The sequence below is a fragment of the Ochotona curzoniae genome, unplaced genomic scaffold (genome assembly GCF_017591425.1).
Source record: "Ochotona curzoniae isolate NIBS_2020 unplaced genomic scaffold, NIBS_Ocur_1.0 scaffold_4812, whole genome shotgun sequence".
In the NCBI taxonomy this organism is placed as follows: Eukaryota; Metazoa; Chordata; class Mammalia; order Lagomorpha; family Ochotonidae; genus Ochotona; species Ochotona curzoniae.
This window is the reverse complement of record NW_024467124.1, coordinates 5558804-5577098: the sequence shown is the minus strand read 5'-3', so window position 1 is coordinate 5577098 and position 18295 is coordinate 5558804. Positions and strand designations below refer to the sequence as shown.

The 18295-nt window shown below is 40.2% G+C and overlaps 1 protein-coding gene across 4 annotated transcripts in view; it reads right to left on the bottom strand.

Moving 5' to 3' along the window:
* LPIN2 (lipin 2) overlaps positions 1-18295 on the bottom strand; it is a 67637-nt gene that overhangs the window by 8684 nt on the left and 40658 nt on the right. For all 4 annotated transcript variants that reach the window (XM_040970554.1, XM_040970551.1, XM_040970555.1 and 1 more), the window contains 10 exons: positions 17945-18040; positions 14467-14762; positions 11432-11539; positions 10423-10546; positions 9482-9827; positions 6303-6402; positions 3817-4004; positions 2256-2349; positions 1779-1848; positions 989-1078 (listed from right to left, as the gene is read on the bottom strand). In XM_040970554.1, the coding sequence (XP_040826488.1) occupies positions 989-1078; positions 1779-1848; positions 2256-2349; positions 3817-4004; positions 6303-6402; positions 9482-9827; positions 10423-10546; positions 11432-11539; positions 14467-14762; positions 17945-18040 (1512 nt within the window). The remainder of the gene's footprint in view (positions 1-988; positions 1079-1778; positions 1849-2255; positions 2350-3816; positions 4005-6302; positions 6403-9481; positions 9828-10422; positions 10547-11431; positions 11540-14466; positions 14763-17944; positions 18041-18295) is intronic.

Below are 18295 nucleotides of genomic sequence, written 5' to 3'. Positions count from 1 at the left end.
TCAGGTCTTCCAAGCGGTTCCCAAGGTTTTGGGTCATCCTCCCCTGCTTTCCCAGGGCACAGTAGGGAGCTGGATGGGAAGTGGGACTTCCAGATTAGAACCAACACCCATATGGGATCCCTGCATGAGCAAGGCGAGGACCTTATCTGCTAGGCTACTGCGCTGGGCCCTGAAAGGCAGATTTAACAGAGAGGAAAAAATAGAGCTGAGCCAATCTGAAGCCAGGAGCTTCTTTCAGGTCTCGCATGTGGGTGCAGGGTCCCAAGGACTTGAGGCATCTTCTTGCTGCTGTTCCAGTCCACAAGCAGAAAACTAACAGGAAGTGTAGAGCAGCTGGCACATGAGCCAGCACCATATGGAATGCTGGGACTGTGGGCAAAAGATTAACATGCATGCCACTGCTCCAACACCATGGCACAGGCTTAGTAAAGATTTTTTCTATTTTTATTTGAAAGACAGAGTTAAACAGAGAAGGAAAGACAGAGATCTTGCCTCTGCAGGTAAGCTCCCCAAATGGTTGCAACAGCTGAAGCTGAACTGATCTGATCTGAAGCCAGAAGCTTCTTGGGGTCTCCTATCTGGGGGTCAGGAACCAAGTGCATGGGCCATAACCAGGGAGCTGGATCAAAAGTAAAGCAGTGGGGGCACGAACCAGTGTCCATATGGGCTGCTGGGGTTGCCAAGTGGAGGCTGAGCCTGTTACACACAGTGCCAGCTCCAGGACTACATTCCTAACCTTATCTGAACCTTCTTTTGCAAAAGGTTCTGGGAAATGAAGACTTTATTTTATCAGAATTATGTCAATTTTAATATCTTAGTATTGAGCTATAGTAAAACTGGAGGTAATGCATATAAAGAGCCCAGTGCAACCATTATCAGTAAAATGAGGCACCACACAGCACTTTTCATAGTGGCAAAAAGTTTCTTGAATAAAGTAAAGCTTCATTTATTTTCAGCCCCCAGAAATCACCATCTCCAGATTTATTACCTGTTTGGTCATGCTTTCTCTCTTACGCCAAAACCACCAGCGACCGGATTTTTTTGGCATCTTATCTTTCACCCAGGACTCAACTGTGGCCTGTAAACAGTTAGTTCAGGTTAGTTTGCATAATCTATTGCATCTCGCCATTTTCTACCATCGACCTGTAAGAGGGTGCTTTTCTCTGGAGCGTGACTGATGCTCCCACACCCCTCAAAGTGGTTTAACACCTCTGAGAGACAGAGGACATCCTGCTTTTGTGGAAACAACACCCTGCCAGTTCTGTGCTGTGAGCAGGGAGTCTGGCTCTGCAGGACCTGAGAGGAGGGAGGTGGGTGGCTTTCATTTCACTGTCTTTGGACAATGCAATTCCAAGGAATGAGGAGGATCCAACAAGGCTTATACAGCTGCAACCTGACCCAAACACCTGGGTGTCATGGTTCTGTAGGCTGTATTACCCTCTTCCTGTGCTTCTTCCCAATGTTGAGAAGAAATAGTTTTTCCCACTCACTCCATATTTAATGTACAGTTAGTAAAAGGTCTCAACTTTCATATATTATCAGAAACTGGTAAAAAAAAAAAATCTAATAAAAATGACAGAAAGTAGCAGCCAGCAAATCTATTATATTTGGGGCATATAACTTTAGGGGGCTCATATAACTTTTTGGTTCTTTTAAATTAAATGTTAAGACAGAGAACAGTTTAATTCTGTACCCAGTGAGAAACACATAGAGCGGCATTTTTCTAAGCACTCTGTGTTGTGGATACTTTTGAAAAGCAAACAAACGCAATGACTTGCCTTAGGTAGACTCTTCTGGAACACTTGCAAGCTAAGGATCATGGGTGCAGCCAAAGCCCAGTTATAGTAACTGTGACAAACAAAAGTTATGCAAAAAAAATTACATAATGAGAGAAAGAATGAGAGAGAGAGAGACAAAGGGGCAGGCAGAGGGAGCAAGATGAGAAACAAACAAAATATATACAACTGAATATTCTTTTTTTTTTTTTTTTGCAAATTTTCTATTTTTGGGGTGAATATTCTTTTCAATAAACAGACCAGCTACATTTTTGTCATATAAATCATTTTTATGTTATGCAAAACTTCTGAATTGAAAACTAACTTTTCAATGTCTCAAAACTGAAGTTGAGGCTTCACTTTCACTTTAAAGTCGCTGGTTTCTGGGCTTGCTTATGGATGACAAGTTATAAATCAAGACAGTGTGATTGTAAAAATATTGCAAGAATGTTTAACAAAGATGAAAGCCAGAGCGTTTACCGGTTATATATCCGTATAACAAGGTTAGGATTGTCTATGAGTCCAGGGTTTTCTGCAAATTCATGGTAAGTAATGATATGCTCCATGAACTTTTCTGCAATGTAAAATAACAGCGATCAATTTGGTTAGACATTCCGTGAGTCCTATAAAAGATTAGTATAATACTACACACTGCAAGAGTAGGCTAAAACAAAGTGCTTTCTTTAAAAACACATTAACTATTATTCTATCAAAAGCAAAATGTCAGTCACCCCGCACCGAACAATAGCACTTCTTTTCTATTCTTTTCAGTAAGAATAAAAAATGCAAAAACTTTGCATAAACTTTAATTTTTTCTTCATACATATTAAAAAATATAACTTATACATATAAGATATATATTTTACTCAGGTTTTGTAAGGATTATAAAATGACTACTTAATTTTGTCCCTAGGAGGAACTAGTGAAACATACTTTTAACTTCTTACAAAATATAAAGCAAACAAATAGAATGAAGAAATGGAGAAAAAAGAGGCACAGTGAGTGAATGGCTTGGGAGTCCAAAGGAAAAACTTCAGCAGAACATGTTTCCAGGGCTCAGGTGCCTGGTGTCACATAATGTATTCAGGAATCTGAAGGGAAAACAGAAGTAAGGAATCCTACTTATAAAAAGAAAATCTTCACTGAAAAAACTGATCCAGGGCCATCAGCTAAACTGCAAAAATAATAACACAATTTAGTTTAGTGTAGAGCCAAAAGGCTGAAGAATTTAAGATGGTTGTCATGCAGGGGCCAACCACACCAAGGAGTATCTTCAGTGTCTCTGTCGCTGTTCCTGTTGATGCAAGTTGAGCAAGCTTGACCTTCTCAGCCAACTCTCTAGCCCAAGACCGAAAGTGATCCTTCCAGAAGGAACACCAGACCTGGGGGACAGCCAACTTGTTGCAACTTGCAGGCCCTACCCGCATGTCTGAGGCCCAGTGTCTGCAGGGAGGACAGCTGGGCCCAGACCCACACACATTTCAACAACTTCTTTCAACGTTTTCTTGTTTTTGTTGGAAGAGTCACAAAGAAGGCAAGAGAGATCTTTCATCTACTGGTTCACTCCTGAAATGGTTGTAATGACTAGACCTGAAACCATTCTTTAGTGCTTTCCAACAGCAAGGAGCTGGACCAAAATTGGAGCAGCCGGGACATTAATTGTATCCATATGAGAAGACAGAGCTACAGGGGGAGGCTTAGTCTGATGTCACAGTGTCAGCCTCTCTTTTATTTATTTATTTACTTTTAAAGATGTATTTATTTGAAAGGCAGAATTACAAGACAGAAGGAGTACTTCAACTATTTTGAGGGTGAGAGAACTGAAACAGCTGGGGAGCACTGGGCAGCTTGAAAAATTTCAACCTTTCAGTTTGAAAGTAAAGCCTTCCATATACTCTAAGTGAGGGGTAAAGAGCATTACAGAGATACCCATTCCCTGCGTAAGATCACCACAGCACTCAAGGGTTTGGGAGACTAAATGGAAAGCACGCCATCAGGTGATGCCTGGGTAGCATCCTGGGTCGCACCACGCCCCACATACCTTTGGAAATTTCTCCATTCTCACTGAGGCCTCCACAAAGCGAGAGGGTGACGTCAGGTAAGTCCATGGCCGAATCTGAGAGGCACTCAGTGCCGCTATCAGCAGCTGCACTTCCCACGGACTGTGGGGACTGGGATCCCGAGAGCGTGTCCGACTCGGGCCATTGCCTGGAGCCAGGGTCCGAGTCACTGTGGGGCGGGAAGGAAGCAGAAAGCAGGCTCAGCTTTAACCCAATCCCTCACCTTCCTGACTGACTCCAACAAACAACTCCACAAACAGTACAGACAGATCTACAATCAGATGCAACTTCTCTTACAGGGAATATTTAGAATCAATTATTCAGAAAGAAGCTAAATAGCACCACTAAGAAGTTAACTATGAAAATTGCCAATTTAGCACAAAATCACTATTGTCATTTACAATAAAGCAAATTTTCAACTATAGCCTTTCTGGTTTTAATTAAAGAAGTTATGAGCACTTATTTAAATTTCCACAATGAAAATGACAGAGTAATTAAGAAAAACCTGATGTTTGGAAGAGTTTTGATCCTAACTTCCTCTGAAAAGCCGTGGTTCTAAGTACATCCTGTAGAAAATTACTGTAAGGATGTAGTATTGTGAGACAAAATTTCTCTAAATTTATCTATTACCTTATAAAATTTTTAAAAAAAAGCATAAATTAAGCAAGAGAAAAATTCTCAGGAGGATAGACTCAACTAAATACATACAATGAAAATAAATGGGAATAAAACTATTCTTTAAGCAATGAGGACCAGAACTAAAGGTGAGGTTATGTGGTATTTTCACTTTGCTAGATAAGGTACAGCAGTTAGGTGTTCAGAATCTTAAGGGAAAACCTTTTGTAATGAACCAAATAAACTGGAAAGAGAAACAAGGAAATGCCACTTTTTCTTAGTCAAGATGTTCACTATTCTAATGTGGCATTTGACATCATTTTATGACTCACAAATTCGTTTACTGTATTAAAAATGTGGTATTTTTAATTTCTGATCTTAAGAACTGAGATCCAGTGACATGACCACTAGCAAAAGCTTCACAGTCGGGCAGCAGAGGGCAGCAGCAGAAGGCAGGTACACTGTCATCAATCAGTAGCTTCAGAACTACTGTACTGTATTGCATTGTACATTCAAATCCTTGAAAGAATTAGGGTTTTGGAAATTTTCTTTCTTAATGGCACACTCACACCACCAAACAGGTTAACTAAATCAGTTACCTTCACTGGAAATGGTAAAAAGCCAAAGTCGCCTGGTACAAGGTTTATAGCCTGCTGGCACTAAGGGGCAAGGCCAATCCAGGCATAATGGGCTGCTCTGGGTTAGAAACAGTGTGTCCAGGCCCGGCAGCGCGGCCTAGCGGCTAAAGTCCTCGCCTTGAACACACCGGGATCCCATATGGGCGCCGGTTCTAATCCCGGCAGCTCCACTTCCCATCGGGCTCTCTGCTTGTGGCCTGGGAAAGCAGTTGAGGATGGCCTGGGGCTTTGGGACCCTGCACCTGCGTGGGAGACCTGAAGAAGCTTCTGATTCAGATTAGATCAGCTCTGGCTATTGAGGCCACTTGGGGAGTGAATCAGCAGAGAGAAGATCTATAAATTGGTCTTTCAGATTTGTGAATCTCTAAATCTTTCAAATACAAATAAATAAATGTCTAAAAGAAAAAAAAACAATAAGTACTCTACCAACAATAAATGGATCAATATAAATTAAAATTAGAAAATATTAAAAAGTAATAATTCTAACACAGCTTACATTTTAACTTTCCTGCTATGAAAAGCGTTTTACTTACCATACAAAAAAACCATCACCACAAAGTGCATAGATATTTAGACACATATTTTGGGCAAGAACTAGAAGCAATTTTACAAACTTCCAAAAACATCAGTCAAAATGACCTTCGTGTTAATTCCATTTTTCCACTGCAACTAAAATATGAAGCATGCTTTCTACTAATTCATTTAAAAATATTTAGTTGTGTGTCCATGGCTCAACATACTCAACTTTTCCATGGAGAAAAGGTTAATTTTTGTCACCACAGAGAATTTAAAACTCAAAATGAAAAGATAGTCCAAATTTATGAAATCTGAGGTTCATATTTGAGTTATTGAGAGACAGGAGGAAGGTGGGAGACAGGATGAGAGCTACTAGCGGTACGGGGAACACAGCCTGTAGAAAGGGGCCTTCAGATCCAGGCTGAACTCAGGAAAGGCCTGCGGCCTGCGGCTTCAAAGGAGGAGGATGTTCTCTAGGAAGTGTTTTCAAAATAAAGATGCATTCTTTTTAAAACACAGAATAAATAAAACAAATGCTACCATACGCAGATAATTATTAATATCAGGTCACTGCGAACAAATGCACTGTTTCTAAATTTTCCAAAACCTGAATTAATCATCAGATTTAGCTATAAGTACAATTAGCTGTAAGTACACATTAAGTAATCAGAGCACTTCAATACACAAGCACACACTACCTTTTAGGGAAATACAGAGCTGCAACTTCAGGTTCTAGAGCCTTCAAGTCATCAAGGTAAATATCATCAGGGCCCTGGTGCTGGCTCCTCTTGTGGACACCTGGTTTTATAACAAAAGCAAAAAAACCCACAAAGGTTTGCAAACAATAAGACTGACCATGATCTTACTTTTGAAGGTGTTAGTTAATCTTTTCACTTGTTTTTTTTTCTTTTTAAAATGAGTCAGTTTCTTTTTTTAAAAAATGAGTCAGTGAGGAATTTAATAAGAGAAAAGAAACTATTTTGAAGAAATGAAAATTAAAAAAAAATCAAAACCCATGAGTTGTAGCAAAAACAGTATTGAAAGGGCTATCGATCTTATATTTTGTTGAACTGCTGTGGGCATGGGGGCACGGGGGGTGGTAAACAAGCAGGCATGAATGCTCATTCTCGAACTGACCTTTTAACAAGCAGTAAGGGTTTTTAGAAAGTAATCTTCAATTCCAAAATACTACCTACTCTACTCACCACTGGCATTACATATGCCTATCGGGCCCTCATGCTATTGATGCTGTTGCTGGTCTAAAGTGTAGCATGTAAACAGTGTTTTAAGTGCAATACAAACCACTTACTCTAAAAAATAATACAAATTACTTCACCAATAATTTTTTAATGTATAAGTCACTGAAATTATATTTTGGAATTACTGGTTGAGATAATTAATGAATTTTATTTCAATGCTTATTTTGCTTTTTAATTTTTATTTAAGATTCATTTTATTTTTCTGTAAAAGGCAGAGTTGCAGAGAAAGAGAGGCAGAGACAGTTAAGTTCCATCGGCTGGTTCACTTCCCAAATGGCCTAACGGCCAGAGATGAGCTAAAGCCAGAATCCAGGAGCCTACTTCAGTCTCCTATTTGGGTACAGGGATCCAAGAACTTGAGCCATCTTCTGCTGCTTTTCTAGGCCATAAGCAAAGAGATGGAGCTAAAGTGGAGCAGCCAGTACTCACACTGACACCCATACAGGATGCCAGCACTGCAGCTGGAAGCTCAGCATGCTATGCCACAGTGCTGGCCCTATCTGTTTTTTTAAAGTGGTTGTGAGAAGACTTATTTCAATCTTATTGGACAATGTAAAAGTAACTTTCATTTAAAGGAAAATATGGGGATTTTCACGTATTAGTTTAAAAATAACAGCACAACACATACAATTACGTGCAGTATATAATAACTATGTTGTGATTTATAGATTTATTGCACAGTGATTTACCCTTATTTAGGGTGTATTTCTGTTAAGTTTATAAAAATCTTACAGTCAAGAATCTATGCCAAGTAACTCAACAGAAGCCTCATACATCTCGTACATACTGACTGCATCAAAAGGTCATACTGAATGAATGACTTACACCATCGGGGTTTGCACAAGGACAAGCTCAGCCAACAATATCCCCGCATCTGCACTAGTGAGTGGCATGACTATTCTGTCAAAAGCTAGGGGAAAAGAACAAGGCCAAAAGACTGGGAGGAACCATTCAGAATTCCTGTCCCTAGTCGACTCCAATGTTGCATGTTGGAGTTGCCTAATTCCTATTAGAAACAAACCTCTCATTTTAGAAGAACCAGATTTTCCCTCTTCACATTTTTCAAGTTCAACAGACAGTTAATGTGCCTTTGGCAAAAGGGCAGGTGCCAAGCCACTAAGGGCTAGATGGCCAGAAATGCCCAGAAATGGCCACAGTCACATTCTTTCAGATAAATTATTTCTGAGTGACCCTGAAGATCCATACATGCTGCACAGATTTATAAAGTCAGTTTGTGATTATCTAACCTCTGGTATTAGAACTTAAGAAAAAGGGAAGTAGTTCTTTGGCAATATATGACATTGGGTAATTTTAGGTAAGTTTTTCCTTTAAGAAAAAAATAGAATCTAAGGCCTGAGTTAAGAAAATGTCTGTATACTAGCTTGCACTGTATAAAGCATCAACAAACAACTTTATATTTTTGGACAGTAAGAATGCTCTGATTTATTCACCTTGTATTTCAAAAATAAGATGAGCTGTTGAGCTGACTTGGCCCTATCTTCTCTTTTTTTTTTTTTTAAAGATTTATTTTTATTATTTTTTCCTTGGAAAGGCAGATATACAGAGAGGAGAGACAGAGAGGAAGATCTTCCGTCTGATGATTCACTACCCAAGTGAGCGCAACAGGCCGATACTATGCCAATTCGAAGCCAGGAGCCTCTTCCGGGTCTCCCACGTGGGTGCAGGGTCCCAAAGCTTTGGGCCGTCCTCGACTGCTTTCCCAGGCCACAGGCAGGGAGCTGGAAGGGAAGCGGGGCTGCCGGGATTAGAACCGGCGCCCATATGGGATCCCGGGCGTGCAAGGCGAGGACCTTTAACCACTTGCGCCACCGCGCCGGGCCCTATCTTCTCTTTTATTATCCATTATAGAAGAAAAATAATTCATGAAAGATGAGAGCACCAATAAAAAATTAGCACACATTTTTATTCCATATAATTGCAAAAGTATATTTAATTTGGCATCAAAATGTTTTAGGTAAAAAATTTTTTTCTCTATGAAATTTTCACTTGGGGGCAGGCACAGTGGCATAATAGGCTACTGCTTTGCCTGCAATTCTGGCATCCCATATGGGCACTGGTTTGTGCCCCAGCTGTTCCATCTGCAACCCAGCTCCCTGCTCATGGCCTAGTCAGGGAGTAAAAGATGGCTCAAGTCCCTGGGTCCCTGCACCACACGGGGACAGAAGCTCCCAGCCTCAGACTGGCTCAGCACTGGCTGCTGAGACCATCTGCGGGTGAATCAGCAGATACTCATCTCTGTCTCTCCTTCACTTTGCAAAATATTCCCTTCAAATAAAAATAAACAAATCTGTTTTAAAAAATGGGATTATTCTCCACTTTGACTTTGCTTGTCAATAAAGTGGTCAATTTCACTGATTGAATGACTGGACTACATTACCTAAATTTCTTAATAAATGCTTCTCAAGGACTTACTGTGTAGCAGCAGGAGACTGGGTTCTATTGTAACAGAAGCTGTAGCTTAATGGGGAAGCCATAATAAATGAGTCATCACAATCAGATGTGACTGGGGAATACAAATGCCATCACACAGTATCCCAAACACCAACAAAATGCATCGTGTATGTGCAGGGTTCCCACCTAGACACATGACTGATTACCTTTCTTCTTTGATGGCGAGTCCACTTTTGCAGCTGGTTTGCATTCTGAGGGAGCCTCTGCTGAGCACGGGTTAGGAAGGTGGTCCGCATCTAACATAGATGAAATCTGAGGACTCTGTAGAAGAGGTTCGAGAAGTTCGGCCGCTGAGGTTGCATCACCCATCTGCATACACAAGGCTCTAGGTTTGGGTTTCACTATGGTGCACACGGTATCTTCAATGGAAGCATCCTTCTCGACTTCACTTATGAGATTGTCCTCACTGGGAATTACCCGAAAATGGGTATTTTCTGATGGTGTAATGGTAGCTGTCCTAGGATGGTGATCAGATCTCTCTCTTTTGCTGACCTAAGAAAATTGAATTAAAAAGAATTAGCTACTTCCAAATGTGTCTGCTATGGCTTATTTCCTAAATTGCTAAATATAATTCATTCAATACACTGTTTTGTATGTGTGAAATCTTTCATACAATGAAAAATAAAGTAATAAGACAATTTTCACATACTAAGAAATAGAGAACATTCATTTTGAGGGAAGAAAGAGTACCAGGCAAAAACTTAGCCCTGCTTTATACCACCTCAAGGATGAATTAAAAGAATCTAAGATAGGTAGTAAACTCCACAGGTTAAAATGTATATTTTTTATAAAATTAAATTCAATAGATCTTATTTTATTATGAATTGGGCAGGAGAATGTTATTTAGAACTTCAGTGTAGAAATTTTAGTTTCCATTATTTGGGTGCCTTCAAAAATTCTCATATGTTAATTAAAAACCAATACTATTATTTACTAAATAAGAAATAGAAACTCCGCTGAATCTTTTATGATGACCACAGGGGGGCACAACTGTCATTGATGGCCATGTGAGTTGGGTTTCCTTGTGGATGCAGGCCACAGATGTTCCAGTCCATTGAGGCCTCTAGCTCTGAGAAGGCCCTAGTACCTTGGTGGACTCCGGGAACCCGCCCCACGTCCACTCCATATGGGACTCGGATCTGAGCAGGCTCTCAGCAGGCTTCACCTCCAGCTCGGAGTCACTCTTAGGACACACTGCCTGGGAATAGGTGCTGCACACAAGAGAACAAAGAAAATGTGATGACTTTAAAGCTGGGACATCATTATTTTGCTGAGCTTGACAGATTAAAGAAAATATAAATATGAATACATCAATCTTATTTTGTAGATAAAGCATTTAGGGAAACATCTCTTTCACTTGAATTCTTTAATAACACAACTAGCTTCTATTGAGTATTTTTTATGTCTTCTGACAACACTTTAATTGTGTTATTCCATTAGCTTCTTATAAGAAATGAAGGCAGAGAAAAGCACAGGAATGTAAGGCAAGGTAACACAATACACAAGGGCTGCGTTTCAGAATAAACAGTATGATTGTACATTAGTTACATTTACTAACAGTTAATTCAAAAAAAATTAGAGGAATTACATTCCACAAGTGGTCAAAACAATTAGACTAAAATTAGGTATAAGATCAAAATAATTACTTGAAGATTTATAATCATGAAAAGGAAATATTCACAGGCAGGCACTGCGGTACGGCACGCTAAGCCATCAGTGGGACACGCACATCCTGTAGCAGAAGCTGCTTCTCTGCTTCAAAGCTAGCTTCCTTCTCATGTATGTGGTGGACAGGCAGCAGACAACTGACTAAGGATGTAGACACCTGTCATTTCGGGGAACCAGGTGGAGTAATGAATTCTCAGGTTTAGCCTGGCCCAAAGCTGGCTCCTGGCTGGTACTTGGGGAGTGAAATAGGTGGAAAACCTCTCTTCTCCGTCATTCCATCTTACAAATAAACACATTAATTATTCTTTTAAAATAATTTAGTTCCTCTACTGAAGTGGAGAAACTGGAAATATTTTCACTGTAAGTTACAGAAAAGCCATTTAATATATCCTCCTCTTTTAAGACACCAAAACGTTTCAAATACTTACTTCTCTAAAGGGGACCAATCTCCGTCAGATAAGGGGTAGTGATCCCCAGAATGGAAGAGCAAAGATTCTTTATACTCTTCTTCCTTCAAGGAAGCAGTTGAAGACCCTCTGTGGAAAGAAAAGCAAAGGAAGGAACAATGATACTGAAAGCAGCTTTAAAAGATTTCTCAAGTTTACTGACAAACTCCTTCAACAATATAAACAAAAAAGGACAAACAATGAGTAACTTCTTCCAAAAACAAAATCTGAACAAAGGGCTTTACCATTCACCATACTTAGTGTACTCACTATTCAAATACAGAATAGAAGGACAGAAGAGATAAGTGATTAAAAATTTGAATCCTCTGACAGTGGTACTGGCTCTAATAGAGGCAATGGTTTATGGCTGGGTTGCTCCACTTCCCATCCAGCTCCCTGCTTATAGCCTCGGAAGCAGTCACGGATGGCCCAAGTCCTTTGACCCCTGTATCCATGTGGAAGACACAACAGAAGCTCCTGGCTTCAGACTGGCTCAGCTCCGGGCATTGCAGCCATTTAGGGAGTGAACCAGTGGACGGAAGATCTCTTAGTCTCTCCTGTCTAAAACTTTGCCTTTCAAATAAAAATAAAATAAGTCTCCAGTATCTTTGGAGTAACTGATTAAAGGCTGGAAAGGGAAAACTAATACTAATCTGGAGTAGTAATATTCTATTTCAGATATTAGGTAACCCAGGATTCACAAAAAGTTTAGTTATTTACTCAAAATAAAAAAATAACAAAAAAAACCTACTAAAAGTTTTTGGATTCAAAACAACTTAACCATAGTTCTAATTCCAGTCCCCCATATGTTACAAAAAACATAAGACTATTAGAGCTATGGCTCAGAAACTTAAAATTAAACTTTAAACTCAGCACTAATTTTCTTCTTGGTTGGTCCTCAGGTTATCTAAGGACTTTCTCTTTGCTTGGACAGAAGCTATATGCTGTGGAGAAGGAAGCACCATGACACAAAAATATGATAAAAGCTTTTAAAATTCATACACAAATCTTGGATTTGTAGGAAGTTGAATTAATGCCAATAAAGCTTTAAATTCTTTTATTTGTGGATTAGCCTCACTAGCTCACAAAATAATCTTGAAAACATCCCGCAGAAGATCCAGCGGCCCTGGTGTTCACCCTTACAGTGATGTGAGATGTCAAGATCTCTGGAAAGCATAAAGCACCATAGAATACACAATAGCTCAACACTTAGAAGATTGCAGAGATCTTCTATCTGCTGGTTCAGTCTACAAATTGCCACAACTACTGAAGCTGAGCCAGTCTCCAGCCACAGGCTTTTTCTGGGTCTCTGATGTAGCTACGTAGTTGCCTAAGGACTTTGGCCCTCACCTGGTGCCTTCCCAGGCTGTTAGCAGGGAGATGGATAGGAAGCAGAGCTGCTGGGACTCCAAATGCTACCCACATGGGATGCAAGTACTGCCGGTGGAAGCTTAGAGTGCTACACCTCCGCGTTGGTTCCTACTGGTGGGTATCGGAAATACTTCCATCAGCAGCAAATTTTACATACTTTCACCAGAGACCATACTAGTCTATTTTCTAATTAAAATAGTCCCTTTCCCTTTCAAAGGCTACTTATATGAGGCACAATACTGTCAATATAAGTACACCCACCGACCCCCTGGGAGGACATAAGGCTTCCAAGCTACAAACAAGCCAAAAGTTCACTCATGGAGAAGGGAGAACCTCAGCAGGCACAGTTTAAACAAAGCCCCAGAGAGCTTAGCATGCTTCTACTTTCATGGTTTCCACGCAACACACGGTTTCTAGCTACACAACAGAAATCTGCTTTAAAGAATGGTTCTTTCATCTTTAAGCTGTTTAACTTTAGCTCTATTATCAAATGAAATTTTTGAAAGGCAGAATTAAAACAGAATGACATTTATCAAATTCAGATGAGTATCAATTTTACGTAACTTCTTTTGAAACAATTTCTCCTATAAGGGTCCAGGAGAATAAGATATTTGAAAGCTTCAATTTCTCCACCTAACTCCTGCATCTTACAAACTGCAAAAGCAGCTGACTCCTATTCCTTTTCTTTCATTCTTTGATATTATGCTGTTTAACATGTTGTTCTTCTGGGACTGGCATCATGGTGCCATAGGTTGAGCCTCCCCATGCATTACAAGCATCCCAAATGAGTGTCAGTTCAGGTCCTGGATGCTCCAGTTCCGAACCAGCTCTCTGCTCATGGCCTAGAAAACACTGGACGATGGCTCACGTACTCAAGACAGCACTACGATATTGGCTCAGCTCCAGCCATTGCTTCTGTCTGTGGCTAGTGGACGAAAGATCTGTTTCTCCTTCTCTCTGCAAATATGCTTTTCACACAAAAAGGAATAAATCTGGAATAATGATAACTTTCTCTAAAAAAGTAAGTAAAGGAAGAAAAGGAATTTTGAATGTTTTTACACTAGAAATAATAAATGATTGAGGAGATAAGTATGTTTACCCTGACTGGACATTATACAACATATACATAAATCAAACTAATAAATAAAAAATTGCTTACATTTAATAGTTTAAAAACTGTTTATATTTAACATTATTAATGTACCAATTAAAATTTTTTACAGTTCTTAAAGAAAGAACCAATAATAGGTGAGGTATTACTACATGACCCTGAGTGTGGAAGCTCCACCATCAATGCTATGTCTGCCTACATTTGCTCACCAGGGGCAAGTCACTGATACAGATTTTGACTTACAATTTATTCAGCTTTTGGCAATGTAGTGGATGGAAATAAACACATCACCAGTCTGCTACAAATGACATTTTACTACCGAAACAGGATGACTGGTAGCAAATTCCGAGGAATAAGAGGAAGAAAGAAAAGGCTTTTCCTATTTTATTCCTCAGTAAATTGCCAAGGGGAAAACCATATCCCAACTTTACACCACGTAGCCACAGGAGCATGAGTGGCTTCCGGCTCTCGCGAGCTCTGTCCTGCGCCCGCGTGGACACTCAGCCCACCCGAGGCCTTCCCAGGCCAGGCCTACCTTGCTGTCTGCGCTCCCTTGTCGTCATCAGAGCTCACGCCCACCTCCCCAACATCTTCTGCAGCGGCACAGGCAGCCTGCTCTTCCTTCTTACTGTCCTGCTTGCATTTCTTTCTCCTTCGTTTTTTCTTTTTCACAGAGCTTGGAGTAAAAACTGTCTCCGATTCCAAGATGTGTGAGATGTCTGAACTCTGAGACTTTCTTTCATCTGACTTCACCAAACGGGTGTCAATATCTTTAAAAAACTGATCTTCAGTAGGAATTGGTGAGGTGGCAAGGTAAGCAGGAAGCTTTTCCTAATAATATGGAAAAAGAGAAGTTATTCACGCCAAACAGGAGAGTGAGTCAGAACAATGAATTCTTGAGTGCATACATTTTCAGGGGTAGAAAGAATGAATACACATTGCCCACTCAAGGAAACAGTGTCCCACTGAGCTGCCTGCTCTGCTGGGCGTGCCTGCTCACTGCTGACATAGCTGACTGCCGGCTCACGCGGGCACACTCAGCAGAGGAGCTGTGGATGGAAGCGATATGCTCCCAGCACAGAACAAGCGATGTGGTCATGAAGACAGAGCCAGCTCAATGCTCCGCAGGAACGAGTGAAAACAGCAGCAATGACAGCAGCGGCAGCAGCAGCTGAGGACTCCATGAGGCCAGCACAGCGCAGAAGGCAGAGACGGACGACGCCGCAGGAGAGAGGCCAGCAAGAGTGCTGACTGAGGGAGAAGAGCAAATTTTAGAATAGTCCATGTCAAATTACCCAAATTAACTGAGGGCAAAGGAAGACAATTATGATAAATGCTCTAACAAATTAAACCAGACAATGTTCAAATCACAAAGTATGTAAAAGATACTTTTAAGATTTTTTTTTAAAAAGGAAATAAGATCCAATATTTCTAAATAATTAAATGTACAACTTAATAAGTAATAATTAAGTGTGCTATCAGTAAATTAACTTCTTAGCCATTTGATTCATTCCTTTGCATCAGAGAAATAAAAGTTAGGAGAGAGACGTTAGTCTCAATTTATAATATTCAGGTTTTTATAGAAAAGTCCTGAAAATGTGTTGGCTTCCATAATTCTTTTTTAAGCTTTTGATTTGACTGTGGCAAAATATTACCCTTAAGTTTTGTTTGCCTAGGCAAAATTCAGAGGGTTAGTGGTGACTCGGAATGCCCCCAAAGCCCCAAAGGAAAGGCTGTGCTGTGATTTCAAGGGATTTTTAATTCAACGATCTTTGTTTGAAATGAGGTTTGTTGGTAGTTCTGCAAAGTTGTTTTATTTCTGGTGGCATTTGTTAGCTCTCCTACAGCAATGCTAGTGCTCCCTTTGGCAGCTCATATACTAAGATGTTACCAGTGCTTGTTTGGTGCAATGGGAATAACCTGAATTTCTATCAGCAAGAGAACAATCTGAAAAACTGGTTTATTCATGCTAGAAAACATTGCACAGCTATTAAAAGAACAGTTAAACTTGCAAGTATTAATTTGAAAAAGACTGGAAAGTTGATCTTCTCCAAACTGATCTTACTAAGCATAGCCTTTAAAGGAAATTACAAGCACAGCTCCTGAAAACCAGTAGACAAATTATTAATGTAAATCCACCCAGGTGCCCATTAATGGATGAATGCACAAAAAAAATGTGACATATACACATTATGGAATACTATTCAGCTACAAAAAAACAAAATCAAGTCTTATGCAGCAAAGTGGATACAACTGGAAACCATTATGTTTAAGGAAACAAGCCAGTCTTAAAAGGACAATATGTTTTTCCTGATAACTGGCAGCTCATACAGAACACACAAAGTATGGGAATGACATGGCCACTTTGGGACAGGACTGTCCTTTTTAGCTTGTTTCTACTCCAATGGGAATGTGGTCTGGAGCTGTTTACTTTTTCTATGCTATAAATGACAACTGGTGAATACAGACCCCTGAGAATACAGAAAGGATTAAAACGGTGATTGCAAACACTGTTGAAGAGAGGGACAAGAGCAAGGGGAAGTGAGGGGCCGAGAGAGGGACAAGAGCGAGGGGAAGTGAGGGGCCGAGAGAGAGGGACAAGAGCGAGGGGAAGTGAGGGGCTGAGAGAGGGACAAGAGCGAGGGGAAGTGAGGGGCTGAGAGAGGGACAAGAGGGAGGGGAGTGTGCTTGTCTTGTCTATACATACAGGAGGCATAAAATGTTCTCTTTGTATTAATAAACATCTAAAAAATTGTAAAAAAATGCATAAATGCAGTCCTCCTATCTGTGATGTATACAAGAACAATCAGCAATGTGGATAAACGTAACTATAGGAAACATTTTATTCTAGAGGAAGCTGTCTTGATTCTGTTTCATTCTGCTCTTTCCCTGTCACTGATGAAGTTTTTAGACCGAGTAATTACACTTTTTTGGGGGTGCATGAATTTATAAAATTAAATTGGCAATTTGTTTAATTTTTTAAAAGATCATTCATTTTTTTTTTCAACGCACATTTACAGACAGAAGGAGACAGAGAGAGGTCAAGAGATCAAGAAATCTTCTATCCGCTGGTTTACTTTCTCAAATGACTGTGACAGTCAGAGCTGAGCTGAGAAGCCAGGAGCTTCTGGGCCTCCACATGAGTGGCAGGGGCCCAAAGACTTGGGTCACTTTCTGCTGCTGTCCCAAACCTTCAGCAAGGAGCTGGATCAGAAGGGGGACAGCCAGGACTAAATTGGCTTCGATATGGATACCAGCACCACAGCGGCAGTTTAACTCCCCACGCCACAATGCCAGCCCCAGCAGCTCATCTTTAAAACCAGAGTAGTTCACGGACACAGCTACATGAAGTTGCTCTCCGTTCATGCAGAGTGCCTTCTAAAGACTGTTTGAAAAGACCCACGTTGAATCTATCAAGAAGAGTTTACCACAAACTGGTAGACTCACAGTTGTATGTGAATGTGTGGCTTAGTGAATGGGGGAAAGTCGACAACCTGCTCTCATGTTTAAAGAGACCAAACGCGTAATTACTCAAGGAAGGACAAAGGTCAGTTAGTTGAGATCTCTTGAGATCATAATAAATTAATTTCCATCCAAGGTTAGGAATGTAATGTCCTTAACTAAAATGGTAAACATGTTTTCTCAGTTTAAAGGTCACATATAGGCAGCCACAGATAGCCTTAAACAGCATGCTTTGACTACCTAGGCCGAACTGAATGAATTCAAGTGAAGGTATCAACTAGAACAGGCACTGAACAATTCAGTCTTTCATCACAGGAAGAGCAAGTATCAAGGTTTGCCACACACTCCACTCTGACTCCTGATGGAAAGAAAGCTTCTTACCCCTCCAGTTTTTTCCAGATCTTAATGCTGCAAGCTAAGCTAAAGCCTGCCTAACTAGTTGCAATTACTGCTTATAAACAAGCATAAAAAATTACTGACTAGGTCAATTCTGGGACATGCACTGGATGCCTGATTACTATGGTTAAAGAGCAAATGATGCTGGAACTCACATATTCCTCTTCAGTCTCCTCCACAAAGAACGCTTCTCCATTGTCACCCAATTTCATATGAAGATCCACTGCATTGCCATTGATTTCTATATCAATCTGAGGAAGAAAGGAACAATAAAGTATAATATTGGACCCAAAGAATCATTCATGTTTGTCTAAATTCGAGGCTCTCAAGACAAATTCAGCATTCAATGTACTGCAGATCGAGAAAAGCATTGCTAGCGATCCCATATCCCCTCTCCAGAAACACCAGGAAGGCCTGAATGGGAAAAGGATGGCTAACCAGTGAGCAAAAGAAAATGTTTCATCATCTACTTCTACAATAAATGAAAGATTTTAATTGCTTCATTT